A 15,505-nucleotide genomic window follows, 5' to 3' on the forward strand; every position below is an offset into this window, starting at 1 on the left:
TCTCCTTAGTTTTGTTGACGTTGAGTGTGAGGCCCTGCGGCCTTGTGTATGTTGACCTGTTTAAAGGTCTTACTCACATTGGCTGCAGAGAGCGTGATCACACAGTCGTCTGGAACAGCTGATGCTGGCATGCATGTATCAGTGTTACTTGCTCTCGAAGCGAGCAAAGAAGTCATTTAGCTTTCCTGGTACGCTTGTGTCACTGGGCAGCTTGCTGCTGTGCTTCCCTTTGTAGTCTGTAATAGTTTGCAAGCCCTGTCACATCCGACGAGCGTCGGAGCCGGTGTAGTATGATTCAAACTTAGTTCAGTATTGATGCTTTGCCTGTTTGATGGTTAGTCAGAGGGCATAGCAAGATTTTTTTTATAAGCTTCCGGGTTAGAGTCCCGCTCCTTGAAAGCGGCAGCTCTACCCTTTAGCTCAGTGTGGATCTTGCCTGTAATCCATGGCTTCTGGTTGGGGTATGTACTTACGGTCACTGTGGGGACGACGTCATTGATGCACTTATTGATAAAGCCAGTGACTGATGTGGTGTACTCCTCAATGCCATCGGAAGAATCCCAGAACATTTTTCAGTCTGTGATAGCGAAACAGTCCTGTAGCTTAGCATCTGCTTCATCTGACCACTTTCTTATTGACCGAGTCACTGGTGCTTCCTGCTTTAGAGTCACTGTATGTCGTAGCGTTAGAATGACGACTCGGGAGTGTACATTATTGCAACATCAGTGAATCTTACTCGTAATAACTCCGGGAACCTTACCACACGTTCCAAAGTCTAAACGTGCTGTAATTCCAACTTCATTTGGTTCTTTGTAGCATAGCTATTCATATCCAGTGTAGATACTAATATTTATACAAAACTACCATTATTATGGAGAAGCTCACCGATGACCTGGTCAAGTACAAGGACTATGTTTTTGCGAAGGATTTGGTCAACACTGAGCACATTGACTCCCTGCAGAGCTTTGAGATCCGGGACAGTGACATCTTTCTGGTCACTTACCCTAAATCAGGTGAGTGACAAATCTGCTGGATGGAAAAACAGCTTTTGAGATGGTCTAGAAACACTTATCATGCATGGGGGGTACTAGCCATGAAAAAGGTTGCGATCTCGGCTCTGTTTAGGTAATCAGTGAGGTTGAGAAACCGTTATAAGTAGAGAGCATAAAAACAGTATTTTAGAAAGTTAAAGGGAAATCCGGGATTGGAACATCCATTTTGGGATTTTTAAATTAATGATATCCATTGATTATTGAAAAATATAACTTATATCCAAAAGTTGCGCAGCGGTCTGGGCACTGCAGTGCTCGAGGCGTCATTACAGGGTTCGATCTGTATCGGCTGTTAGGGCAGGGTTTGCCCGGCCGTGATTGTCCTTGTCCTATCGCGCTCTAGTGTTTCCTCCGACACATTGGTACGGCTGGCTTCCGGGTAAAGCGAGCAGTGTGTCAAGAAGCAGTGCGGCTGGCAGGGTCGCTTTTAGGAGGACCCACGGTTCTGGACCTTCACCTCTCCCGAGTCCGCACGGGAGTTGCAGCGATGGGACAAGACTAACTACCAATTGGGGATACAAAGTTAAAGTAAATATATACAGCTCTGGAAAAAAATGAAGAGACCACTGCAAAATTACCAAAATTAAAAGTTTGGACACACCTACTCATTCCTGGGTTTTTCTTTATTTTTTACTATTTTCTACATTTTAGAATAACAGTGAAGACATCCAAACTATGAAATAACACATATGGAATCATGTAGTAACCAAAAAAATGTAAAACAAATCAAATGATATTTTATATTTAAGATTCTTCAAAGTATCCACCCTTTGCCTTGATGACAGCTTTACACACTATTGACATTCTCTCAACCAGCTTCATGACGTTGTCACCAGGAATGCATTTCAATTAACAGGTGTCCCTTGTTAAAAGTTCATTTGTGGAATCTTTCCTTCTTAATGCGTTTGAGCCAATCAGTTGTGTTGTGACAAGGTAGGGGTGGTATACAGAAGGTAGCCCGATTTGGTAAAAGACCAAGTCCATATTATGTCAAGAACAGCTCAAATAAGCAAAGAGAAACGACAGTCCATCATTGCTTTAAGACATGAAGGTCAGTCAATTTGGAAAATGTCAAGAACTTTGAAAGTTTCTTCAAGTGCAGTCGCAAAAACAATCAAGCGTTATGATGAAACTGGCTCTCGTGATTGTCTGTAGACCCTGACACATACGTCTCGCATCTGAGCCGTTGAATTGCGACTCCACTTTGTCTCTGTACTGACATTTTGCCTGTTTGATTGCCTTGCGGAGGGAATAACTGTACTGTTTGTATTCTGCCATATTCCCAGTCACCTTGCCGTGATTGAATGCGGTGGTTTGTGCTTTCAGTTTTGCGTGAATGCTGCCATCTATCCACAGCTTTCTGGTTTGGGTAGGTTTTAATAGTCACAGTGGGTACAACATCTCCTATACACTTCCTGATAAACTCAGTCACCGTATCAGTATATTCGTCAATAGTATTCTCGAAAGCTACCTGGAACATATCCCAGTCCGCTTGATCAAAACAATCTTGAAGCGTGGATTCCGATTGGTCAGACCAGCGTTGAATAGTCCTTAGCACGGGTGATTCCTGTTGGAGTCGTGGTCAGATTTGCCGACAGGAAGGCGGGGGGGGCTTTTTGCATCCCAGAAGTTGGAGTAGCAGTGGTTGAGTGTTTTAGCAGCGTGAGTACTATAGTTGATGTGTTGATAGAACTTCAGCAGCCTTTTCCTTTTCATGGTCGAATTGCTGCAAAGAAACCACTACTGAAGGACACCAATAATAAGAAGAGACTTGCTTGGGCCAAGAAACACGAGCAATGGACATTAGACCGGTGGAAATCTGTCCTTTGGTCTGAGTCTAAATTTGAGATTGTGGGTTCCAACCGCCGTGTCTTGTGAGACGCAGAGTAGGTGAACGGATGATCTCTGCATGTGTGATTCCCACCGTGAAGCATGGAGGAGGAGGTGTGATGGTGTGTGGGTGATTTGCTGTTGGGACTGTCAGTGATTTATTTACATTTCAAGACACACTTAACCAGCATGGGTACCACAGCATTCTGCAGCAATACGTCATCCCATCTGGTTTATGCTTAGGGGGACTATCTTTAGTTTTTCAACCGAAAAATTACCCAAAACATACCTCCAGGCTGTGTATTGTTTATTTGAGCAAGGAGAGTGATGAAGTGCTACATCAGATAACCTGGCCTTCACAATCACTCGATCTCAACCCAAGTGAGATGGTTTGGGATGAGTTGGACCGCAGAGTGAAGGAAAAGCAGCCAACAAGTGCTCAGCATACTGTATGTGAGAACTCCTTCAAGACTGTTGTAAAAGCATTCCTCATGAAGCTGGTTGAGAGAATGCCAAGAGTGTGCAAAGCTGTCAAGGTAAAGGGTGGCTACTTTGAAGAATCTAAAATCTAAAATATATGGTCATGATGCAAATAAAGAAGAACCCTTAAATGAGTTGGTGTGTTCGAACTTTTGACTGCTACTTTTATATATAACTCAAACGTTTCTCATGAGGAAATAGTTCAACTGTCTTAGCGCTTGTTTTACTCCAGCCCTTTCAGCTCTGGCAGGGTGACCGCATTGTTGTTTTTCGAATCCCCTTTCCACCGAGTCGGCCCCCCCCGAGAGCATTGTTGTTTTTCGAATCCCCTTTCCACCGAGTCGCCCCCGAGAGCTTTATGACTGACACCTTTCCTAACCTGCAGGAACCATCTGGGCACAGCAGATCATCACTTCTATCTGTGAGTCAGAGATGGGTGATATCTATCCCAACAACTTGGAGATGATGCCATGGCTGGAGTATATTGACAAACGCCCTGACTATTCCTTACGCCCTAACCCGCGGTTATTCGCCTCCCACCTCACCCCTGTACTCATGCCCCCAGGCCTGAGGGACAAGAAGGCAAAGGTAGGCACAAGGAGGGTATAATGAGAATGTTAATGGAGGTACCCTACACGGAGGCCCGTAGGGCTGTAAATATCTCTCTTATTCTCAGATGATCTATGTGATGCGGAACCCAAAGGACAACGTGACCTCCTACTATCACTGGTGTGTTAACTGGGCCATGTTTGAGACCCCAAAGAGTTTCGAGGACTTTCTGGACCAGTGGTTAGCAGGGAATGGTAGAGTAAAGACATCATTCATATAACACCATTGGTTGTGTCCCAAATGAATACCCTATTCCCTACATAGTGAACTAATTTTCACCATGGCCAATAGGGCTCTGGTCAAATAGGGAATAGGATTCCATGTGGGACACACACAGCAGCCTGTTATGACCCCGACAGCCTGTGTCCTAAATATCACCCCTTTTTCACAGTTACACTACTTTTGACCAATCCATGAATACTGTATTGACCTTGGTGACCTGTTATGACCCTGTTACTGACCTACAGTTGGTGCTTCGTCCTGGTTCGACCACATCAGAGAGTGGCACAGTAAGAGAGACCAGTACAACATCCTGTTTCTGACCTATGAGGACATGATCATGGTAAGATATTACAGACTCATCTGACACCCATGACCTCTGACCTGGATAGCTAGCTAGAGACAACCAACCAGCCTGACTTTACTTATCCCTCAATATTTCAACCTAATTTTCTGATTTTATTAACAAGGATGGACATGGAAATGAAGAAGGAGACAGACAGACAGAGGACATAGTGTGTAGAAGTTCTGTGGGACTGACATGTGATCCCACACAGGCAGGGGATTGTTAATGTGCCGAAGGGCAGTGGCCTTCACCACTTGACCAATTTAGGCACAGGGTTCCATCTTTAAATGGACATGCTTCTCCTTTCTCAGGATCTGAAGACAGCCGTGACGAAGATCTGCCGTTTCCTGGACAGGGACCTGACAGAAGAAGACATCAACAAGATAGTGGAAAAAGCCACGTTCAAAAACATGAAAAACGACCGCAAGGCCAACTATGAGTTCATACCAGAAGATATTCTCAAAAAGGGGCAGTTCCTACGCAAAGGTCAGGCACTGTATTCACACAGCGTCTCCATAAAAGTGCTGATCTAGGATCAGTTGTGCCTTTCAGATCATAACGAATAAGATCACATGGACACGGTGGCCTGATCCCAGATCAGCGCTCCTACTCTGAGACGCTTCATGAATATGGGCCTGAGATTAGGGAGGAGGAGGGGGGGGGGGACTGTTTATAAATAAACTGCGTATAAACCATTTTATAATGTTCTTACTCTGAATAATGACGTGTTGGTTGTGCTGTGGCAGGTAAAATCGGGGAGTGGAAGAACATGTTCACAGTGGCCCAGAGTGAGATGTTTGACCAGGTCTTTGATGAACGGATGAAGGACATCCGGACTCTGAAGTTCATCTGGGACATGGCTCAACAATCAGTGTGATGGGAGCCTTCACTCCCTGGCTTCCTCTACCTCCTCACGTTCAGGAGTTCCAACAACACAGTGATGAGTCCAGCCTTGGAAGGAGCCTGCAGCTCTGCCGACACAAACCTCCCAGTGGACACTCTGCTAACGACATTCATGTCAATTATCTGTTGAATGTACCAAAACTTGGACAATTCCAGAACCATTATTTTTGTGTATTCTAATAATGATCACTCCTTGATGAGGAATTAAATGAAACAATACTGTCAGACTCAGATCTTTTATTTGAATGAATATTTATTTTTATTTTGATGTAAAAAAAAGAAGGCTCGCTGACAGTATAGCTGAGCCCGTAGGGTGGGGAAGATGGAGGAAGTGAATGTTGGAGTTGGAACCAAGCAGTGGGTCGAGTAAATTAGACGAATGTTCTGAGTTCTGAGTGGACAACATTCGTATCGAAAACTGGAACAAAATGGAAAAAGTCGAAAACTGGACTGGAGGAAACGTGTGTAAATGAATCACTTCTTTTTGGGATGCGTTTTGTTGTTGTTGTAAAGATGCATATGTGGGGAAACTCATTTGAGGTGTCTCAAATTGTGAAGTATGCACTTGGAAAAGCAGAGTGTTGTCAGAGTGACCAGGAATGGTCTTATTTTTTGATTCATTGTATTTCTGAAGAACAGAGGGTGATTGCAGTGAGATTCAAAAGAATCCGGACAACAGACGTTATTTTTTTGTGTTTTGAACTCCGGAGTAGAGACGCCCGTCAAAGGAGTCATCTCAGGGGTGACGACGGATGTTCTGGTTTCAATACCCAAAGATATTTCCTGGTGTGTTTTGGTGCCCGGCGTCTGACCCGCTGGGAGAATGGAGAAAAAATAAGGAAGTCTGTCGGTCCTGTTGTTTTTTTGATAAAGACCGACGCATGTGAAGCTTGGTTATGTAAAATACAATGTAAGAGCTTTCGTTCCTCAAATCACTGCAGTGTAAGAATTGTAAAGGATTTGGCCATGTTTCAAGTGTGTGCAGACAGAGTATATTGAAGAACGGCTTCACTCTGTACTCCTCTGGAAACATCTCTGTACTCCTCTGGAAACATCTCTGTACTCCTCTGTAAACATCTCTGTACTCCTCTGGAAACATCTCTGTACTCCTCTGGAAACATCTCTGTACTCCTCTGTTAACATCTCTGTACTCCTCTGGAAACATCTCTGTACTCCTCTGGAAACATCTCTGTACTCCTCTGGAAACATCTCTGTACTCCTCTGGAAACATCTCTGTACTCCTCTGGAAACATCTCTGTACTCCTCTGGAAACATCTCTGTACTCCTCTGTTAACATCTCTGTACTCCTCTGGAAACATCTCTGTACTCCTCTGGAAACATCTCTGTACTCCTCTGTAAACATCTCTGTATACCCGTCCCAAGACCCACTGGTTGATGTAAACATCTCTGTATACCCGTCCCAAGACCCACTGGTTGATGCTCATTTATAAAACCCTCTTAGGCCTCACTCCCCCCCCCTATCTGAGATATCCATTGCAGCCCTCATCCTCCACATATAACACCCGTTCTACCAGTCACATTCTGTTCAAGGTCCCTAAAGCACACACATCCCTGGGTCGCTCTTCTTTTCAGTTCGCTGCAGCTAGCGACTGGAATGAGCTGCAACAAGCACTCAAACTGGACAGTTTTATCTCAATCTCTTCATTCAAAGACTCAATCATGGACACTCTTACTGACAGTTGTGGCTGCTTTGTGTGATGTATTGTTGTCTCTATCTTCTTGCCCTTTGTGCTGTTGCCTGTACTCAATACTGTTTGTACCATGTTTTGTACTTCTACCATGTTATGCTGCTGCCATGTTGTGTTGCTACCATGTTGTTGTCATGTTGTGTTGCTACCATTCTGTGTTGTCATGCTATGTTGTTGTCTTAGGTCTCTCTTTATGTAGTGTTGTGTTGTCTCTCTTGTCGTGATGTGTGTTTTGTCCTATATTTTGTAATAAAAAATATAAAAAATTTTATCCCAGGCCCCCGTCCCGGCAGGAGGCTTTTTGCATTTTGGTAGGCCGTCATTGTAAATAAGAATTTGTTCTTAACCAACTTGCCTAGTTAAATAAAGGTTAAATAAAGGTGAAATAAAAATAACTAAAAATAGTATAACATAAGGGTGTATCCACTATTATAAACTGGGTGGTCGAAACCTGAATGCTGATTGGCTGACAGCCGTAGTATATCAGACCATATACCATGAGTATGACAAAACATAATTACACTATATGACCAAAAGTATGTGGACACCTGCTCGTCAAACATCTGATTCCAAAATCATGGGCATTAATATGGAGTTGGTCCCCCCTTTGCTAGTATAACAGCCTCCACTCTTCTGGGAAGGCTTTCCACTAGATGTTGGAACATTGCTGCTATAACAGCCTCCACTCTTCTGGGAAGGCTTTGCACTAGATGTTGGAACATTGCTGCTATAACAGCCTCCACTAATCCCAAATGTGTTTGATCGGGTTGAGGTCAGGGCTCTGTGCAGGCCAGTCAAGTTCTTCCACACCGATCTTGACAAACCATTTCTGTATGGATCTCGCTTTGTGCACTGGGGCATTGTCATGCTGAAACAGGAAAGGGCCTTCCCTAAAGGTGGAAGCACAGAATCCTCTAGAATGTCATTGTATGCTGTAGCATTAAGATTTCCCTTCAGTGGAACTAAGGGGCCTAGCCCGAACCATGAAAAACAGCCCCAGACCATTATTCCAACTCCACCAAACTTTACAGTTGGCACTATGCATTGGGGCAGGTAGTGTTCTCCTGGCATCCGCCAAACCCAGATTAATACGTAGGACTGCCAGATGGTGAAGTGTGATTCATCCCTCCAGAGAACGCGTTTCCACTGCTCCAGAGTCCGACGCTTGGCATTGCGCATGGTGATCTGAGGCTTGTGTGCGGCTGCTCGGCCATGGAAATCCATTTCAGGAAGCTCCCGACGAACAGTTCTTGTCCACATACTTGTGTATATGTAGTGTGTGTTGATAACCAATAGTAATAAACTACCTCGGGGGTTTGTGATAAATGGCCAATATACCATGGCTAACGGCTGTATCTGGGCACTCCGTGTTGTGTCGTGTCAAAGAACAGCCCTGGGGCGGCAGGGTAGCCTAGTGGTTAGAGCGTTGGGCTAGTAACTGGAAGGTTGCAAGTTCAAATCCCCGAGCTGACAAGGTACAAATCTGTCGTTCTGCCCCTGAACAGGCAGTTAACCCACTGTTTCCTAGGCCGTCATTGAAAATAAGAAATAGTTCTTAACTGACTTGCCGAGTTAAATAAAGGTAAAATTGCTAAAGTGTGACAGTGGAAAAGGAGCACTTTTCCCCCCTCCAGACATTTTTATGGACAGATTCAGAGTTGAGTTAAGTGTGCAATATTGACTTCCATGTAAATCATTAACTTATGTCAGACTTGTGTGGTTCTCAAGTCAGAAAACAGCCAAGTGTGCATACTTTGGAAAACAGGGTTCACTTGTAAAATGGAGACCTCATTATTGTTCATCTGAATGTTGTAAAATGTGTTGTCAATGTTACATACAGCTGGTAGCCAATGATATATACAGCTGGTAGCCAATGATACATACAGCTGGTAGCCAATGTTACATACAGCTGGTAGCCAATGATACATACAGCTGGTAGCCAATGATACATACAGCTGGTTGTCAATGTTACATACAGCTGGTAGCCAATGTTACATACAGCTGGTAGCCATGATACATACAGCTGGTTGTCAAAATACATACAGCTGGTAGCCTTGAATATACAGCTGGTCCCCCTTTGATACATACAGCTGGTAGCCATGATACATACAGCTGGTAGCCTTTGATACATACAGCTGGTTGTCATTGTTGCATACAGCTGGTAGCCCAAATGTTACATACAGCTGGTGACAAACCATTTCTGCCAATGATACATACAGCTGGTTGTCAATGATACATACAGCTGGTAGCCAATGATACATACAGCTGGTAGCCAATGATACATACAGCTGGTTGTCAATGGGGCATACAGCTGGTCATGTTAAACAGCTGGTAGCCAATGATACATACAGCTGGTTGTCAAGAATACAGCTGGTAGCCAATGATACATACAGCTGGTAGCCATGATACATTACAGCCTGTCAATGATACATACAGCTGGTAGCCAATGATACATACAGCTGGTAGCCATGATTACATACAGCTGGTTGTCAAGTTACATACAGCTGGTAGCCAATGTTACATACAGCTGGTAGCCAATGATACATACAGCTGGATTGTCAATGTTACATACAGCTGGTAGCCAATGTTACATACAGCTGGTAGCCAATGATCATACAGCTGGTAGCCAATGATACATACAGCTGGTTGTCAATGTTACATACAGCTGGTAGCCAATGATACATACATAACAACTGGTAGTCAATGATACATACAGCTGGTTGTTTGTTACATACAGCTGGTAGCCAATGATACATACAGCTGGTAGCCAATGATACATACAGCTGGTAGCCACTACAGCTGGTTGTCAATGTCAAAGAACAGCCCTGGTAGCCAATGTTACATACAGCTGGTTGTCAATGATACATACAGCTGGTAGTCAATGATACATACAGCTGGACAATGATACAAAGCTGGTTCTGCCCCTGATACATACAGCTGGTAGCCACTGATATATACAGCTGGTTGTCAATGAAAATACAGCTGGTAGCCAATAGTTCATACAGCTGGTTGCCAATGATACATACAGCTGGTTAAAATTGATACATACAGCTGGTTGTCAATGGAATACAGCTGGTAGCCACTTTTCCCCATACAGCTTTTCAATGGACAGATACAGCTGGTAGCCAATGATACATACAGCTGGTAGCCAATGATACATACAGCTGGTAGCCAATGATACATACAGCTGGTAGCCAATGATACATACAGCTGGTAGCCAAGTTCATAAAGCAGCCAATGTGCATACTTTGGAAGCCAGGGTTATATACAAATGGTTGTCATTATTGATTCATCTGAATGATAAAAGCTGGTAGTCAATGATACATACAGCTGGTAGCCAATGATACATACAGCTGGTAGCCAATGATACATACAGCTGGTAGTCAATGTTACATACAGCTGGTAGCCAATGATACATACAGCTGGTAGCCAATGATACATACAGCTGGTTGTCAATGTTACATACAGCTGGTAGCCAATGTTACATACAGCTGGTTGTCAATGATACATACAGCTGGTTGTCAATGATACATACAGCTGGTAGCCAATGATACATACAGCTGGTAGCCAATGATACATACAGCTGGTAGCCAATGATACATACAGCTGGTAGCCAATGATACATACAGCTGGTAGCCAATGATACATACAGCTGGTAGCCAATGATACATACAGCTGGTAGCCAATGATACATACAGCTGGTAGCCAATTATACATACAGCTGGTAGTCAATGATACATACAGCTGCTTATAATAGTTCTGAAGAGTTTAAGTCACAACTTCATCAAACCACATGACTGTCCCAAATGCCATATCCTGCCGTTGTGTCCTTGAGTAAAGCACTTAACCCCTAAAACTATTCTTTGGACGCTACATTGGGTGCCCTGTGCTCCAACATGTGTGTGTGTGTGTGTGTGTGTGTGAGTGTGTGTGTGTGTGTGTGTGTGTGTGTCTTTCAGAGGGGTTGGGATAAAGCAGAAAACGGATCAATCAAGTATTCTCCATCAGATCACAGATCAGGCAGAATTCCTTCATGATTTCTTGAACTTTTTGGAACTGAGCTCTGCACAGAAAATAAAATAAATAGCATTAAACAAATGCAAGTGGGAAACACTATTTTCCCATCAGCGAGTTCCAACAATTAGCTTGATCAGTTATCCCCCTTTCAGATTCCAGGCAAAGCATCATACGTGCTCATCTGTCTGTAAAACATAACCTGAACTACACAATATTGAGGAACTTGATGGAATGAGACTGAAAGGAACACTTACTTGGGTAGACTGACTGAGCGGGAAATGAAAGTCGAAATGACACAAAAGCAGCCAGTCTGATCCAGAATATGATCCCCTATCAAGTCTGAAGAGTTGAGAATGTTAGTATTGTTGCATTACACCGAGGCGTCATCCCAAATGGCACCCTATTTCCTTTATAGTGCACTACTTTTGACCAGGGCCCTATGGGAATAAGGTGCCATGTGGGACACACTACTGCACACTAAGACCTCATCTCTACTAGTCATGTAAAAGTAAAACAATGAGTGGCTCATGATAATGACGACGGAGGAGATGGCTGCCGTTTTACGATCCCCAAACCAATTGTGCTTTCGTGTGTGTTTTTTTCCCACGTTATTTGTAACTTATTTTGAGCCACCAGAGGTTCTGGCAGAAGCACTGCATCTAGTAAAAGCTGTGGAAAGTATATCTAGCAATATAGCTCATCCAGCAGCTCCTGCAGTTAGGAATGGCGCCGAAGGAAAAGGCAGTTTTTACGATCCCGTAACCAATTGTGTGTTTTTTTCACGTTATTTGTAACTTATTTTGTACATAATGTTTCTGCCACCATGTCTTATGACCGAAAAGAGCTTCTAGATATCAGAACAGCGATTACTCACCATGTACTGGAGGAACACTTTTTCTTCAACGAGTCGGATGGGAAGAATTTACTTCAGACGCCCGACAAGACCCTCATCCCCGTCATTCGCAGGAGAAAGAGACAGAGGTATCGGGGACAAAGGTCTGGGTGCCTTCTAAGGATCCGACGGCGAGTGGGTAATCTCCCAATACCATCGTTCCTATTAGCCAACGTACAATCAATGGATAATAAAATAGACAAACTACTATCACGTATATATTCTACCAACGGGCCAATAAAAACTGTAATATCTAATGTTTCACCGAGTCTTGGCTGAACGACGACATGAATAACATACAGATGGTGGGTTATATGCTTTTTCGGCTGGATAGAACAGCGGCCTCTGGTAAGACAAGAGCTGGTGCACGAAATCTAAGGAAGTCTCGAGGTTTTGCTCTCCTGAGGTAGAGTATCTCATGATAAGCTGTAGCCCACACTATCTACCGAGTGAGTTTTCATCTATATTCTTCGTAGCTGTCTATTTACCACCACAAACTGATGCTTGCACTAATACCGCACTCAATGAGCAAACAGAAAAACGCTCATCCAGAGGCAGCGCTCCTAGTGGCCGAGGACTTTAATGCAGGGAAACTTAAATCCGTTTGACCTCATTTCTACCAGCTTGTTAAACATGCAACCAGAGGTAAAAAAAAACTCTAGACCACCTTTACTCCACACACAGAGACGAGTACAAAGCTCTCCCTCGCCCTCCATTTGTTGAGTAGAGCAAATCTGACCATAATTCTATCCTCCTGATTCCTGCTTACAAGCAAAAACTAAAGCAAGAAGCACCAGTGACTCAGTCAATAAAAAAGTGGTCAGATGAAGCAGTTGCTAAACTACAGGACTGTTTTGCTGGCACAGATTGGAACATGTTCCGGGATTCTTCTGATGGCATTGAGGAGTACATCACATCAGTCACTGGCTTCATCAATAAGTGCATGAATGACGTCGTCCCCACAGTGACCATACGTACGTACATACCCCAACCAGAAGCCATGGATTACAGACAACATCCGCACTGAGCTAAAGGGTAGAACTGCCGCTTTCAAGGACTCTAACCCTGAAGCTTGTAAGAAATCCCGCTATGCCCTCTGACAAACGTACAGTCAATAACACAATAGAAATGTCTATATACAGTGTGTGCAAATGAAGTAAGATTAGAGAGGTAAGGCAATAAATAGGCCATAGTGGCGAAATAATTACAATTTAGCAATTAAATACTGGAGTGATAGGTGTGCAGAAGATGAATGTGCAAGTAGAGATACTGGGGTGCAAAGGAGCAAAAAAATAAAATAAAATATGGGGATGAGGTAGTTGGGTGGGCTATTTAAAGATGGGCTATGTACAGGTGCAATGATCTGTAAACTGCTCTGACAGCTGATGCTTAAAGTTAGTGAGGAAGATATGAGTCTCCAGCTTCAGTGACTTCATTGGCAGCAGAGAACTGGAAGGAAAGGCGGCCAAAGGAGGAATTGGCTTTGGGAGTGACCTGTGAAATATACCTTCTGGAGCGCGTGCTACGGGTGGGTGCTGCTATGGTGACCAGTGACCCGAGATAAGGCAGGGCTTTACCTAGCAAAGACTTATAGATGACTTGGAGCCAGTGGGTTAGGCAACGAATATGAAGCGAGGGCCAGCCAACGAGAGCATACAGGTCGCAGTGGTGGGTAGTATGTGGGGCTTTGGTGACAAAACGGATGGCACTGTGATAGACTGCATCCAATTTGTTGAGTAGAGTGTTGTAGGCTATTTTGTAAATGACATCGCCAAAGTCAAGGATCGGTAGGATGGTCAGTTTTACGGGGTATGTTTTGGCAGCATGAATGAAGGATGCTTTGTTGCGAAATAGGAAGCCAATTCTAGATTTAATTTTGGATGGGAGATGCTTAATGTGAGTCTGGAAGGAGAGTTTACAGTCTAACCAGACACCTAGGTATATGTAGTTGTCCACATATTCTAAGTTAAAACCATCCAGAGTAGTGATGCTAGATGGGCAGGCAGGTGCGTGCAGCGATCGGTTGAAGAGCATGCATTTAGTTTTACTTTAATTTAACAGCAGTTGGAGGCCACAGAAGGAGTGTTGTATGGCATTGAAGCTCGTCTGGAGGTTAGTTAACACAGTGTCCAAAGAAGGGCCAGAAGTATACAGAATGGTGTCGTCTGCGTAGAGGTGGATCAGAGAATCACCAGCAGCAAGAGTGGCATCATTGATGTATACAGAGAAAAGAGTCGGCCCGAGAATTGAACCCGTTGGCACCCCCATAGAGACTGCCAGAGATACGGACAACAGGCCCTCCAATTTGACACACTGAACTCTATCTGAGAAGTAGTTGGTGAACCAGGCGTGGGAGTCATTAGAGAAACCAAGGCTGTTGAGTCTGCCGATAAGAATACGGTGATTGACAGAGTCGAAAGCCTTGGCCAGGTCGATGAATATGGCTGCACAGTATTGTAATTCATCGATGGCGATTATGATATCGTTGAGGATCATTTTAGAAAGAGAGGGTCCAGATTATCTAACCCAGCTGATTTGTAGGGGTCCAGATTTTGCAGCTTTTTCAGAACATCAGCTGAATTTAGATTTGGGTGAAGGAGAAATGGGGGAGGCTTGGGTAAGTTCCTGTGGGGGGTACAGACCTATTGACCGGGGTAGGGGTAGCCAGGTGGAAAGCATGGCCAGCCCTAGAAAAATGCTTATTGAAATTCTCGATTATCATGGATTTATCGGTGGTGACAGTGTTTCCTAGCCTCAGTGCAGTGGGCAGTTGGGAGGAAGTGCCGTTATTTTCCATGGACTTTACAGTGTCCCAGAACGTTTTTGGAGTTTGTGCTACAGGATGCACATTTTTACACTGCTGCTACTCTCTGTTTATTATCTCTGCATAGTCACTTTAACTCTACCTACATGTACATATTACCTCAATTACCTCGACTAACCAGTGCCCCCCGCACATTGACTCTGTATCAGTACCCCCTGTATATAGCCTTGCTATTGTTATTTTACTGCTGCTGTTTAATTATTTGTTACTTTTATTTTTTACTTATCTATTTTTTTTACTTAACACTTATTTTTCTTAAAACTGCATTGTTGGTTAACGACCTGTTGTATTCGGAGCATGTGATTTGATTTCTATGGGGTGGTTTATCTTGGATTTGTGAAGTATCACTTAATTTTCTTATTTTCTTTTTAACAGCTTTAATGTGTTGTCAGCTACCCTTGAAACCCATTTCGATCTTTATGATTAGCGTCATTGAGTTTACTATAAATCATCGATTTATCATCATATCGCCATTTTTTTTTTTTACTTGTGTGAAACACTTGAATGGCAACCTGACCCCACTGCTCACCCCTGTGGCGTGTCGTTGCAGCAATCCAGTTCTGGCCTCTTCTAGGTTTTTCTCGCGGGAATTCTGTTCTGTGTTCCCGAGACTTGTTTCCGTCG

General features: G+C 43.7%; 1 protein-coding gene across 1 annotated transcript; it reads left to right on the forward strand.

The window, feature by feature from the left end:
• The first annotated feature begins 619 nt into the window (after positions 1 to 619).
• On the forward strand, positions 620 to 5,664 carry sult3st1 (sulfotransferase family 3, cytosolic sulfotransferase 1). The gene is made up of 6 exons (XM_024443315.2): positions 620 to 1,013; positions 3,748 to 3,950; positions 4,039 to 4,165; positions 4,439 to 4,533; positions 4,848 to 5,022; positions 5,283 to 5,664. The coding sequence occupies exons 1-6, from the start codon at positions 872 to 874 to the stop codon at positions 5,411 to 5,413; spliced, it is 873 nt and encodes a 290-aa protein (XP_024299083.1). The 5' UTR covers positions 620 to 871; the 3' UTR covers positions 5,414 to 5,664.
• The last annotated feature ends 9,841 nt before the right edge of the window (positions 5,665 to 15,505 follow it).

Source organism: Oncorhynchus tshawytscha, linkage group LG13, assembly GCF_018296145.1.
Source record: "Oncorhynchus tshawytscha isolate Ot180627B linkage group LG13, Otsh_v2.0, whole genome shotgun sequence".
Taxonomy (NCBI): Eukaryota; Metazoa; Chordata; class Actinopteri; order Salmoniformes; family Salmonidae; genus Oncorhynchus; species Oncorhynchus tshawytscha.

What these genes read in the sequence shown, in the direction of transcription:
- sult3st1 (XM_024443315.2), top strand. Translation starts at nt 872, where the DNA reads ATGGAGAAGCTCACCGATGACCTGGTCAAGTACAAGGACTATGTTTTT. An exon ending in GGTCACTTACCCTAAATCAG is followed by an intron (nt 1,014 to 3,747) that starts GTGAGTGACAAA and finishes CCTAACCTGCAG; the next exon opens with GAACCATCTGGGCACAGCAG. An exon ending in CCAGTGGTTAGCAGGGAATG is followed by an intron (nt 4,166 to 4,438) that starts GTAGAGTAAAGA and finishes ACTGACCTACAG; the next exon opens with TTGGTGCTTCGTCCTGGTTC.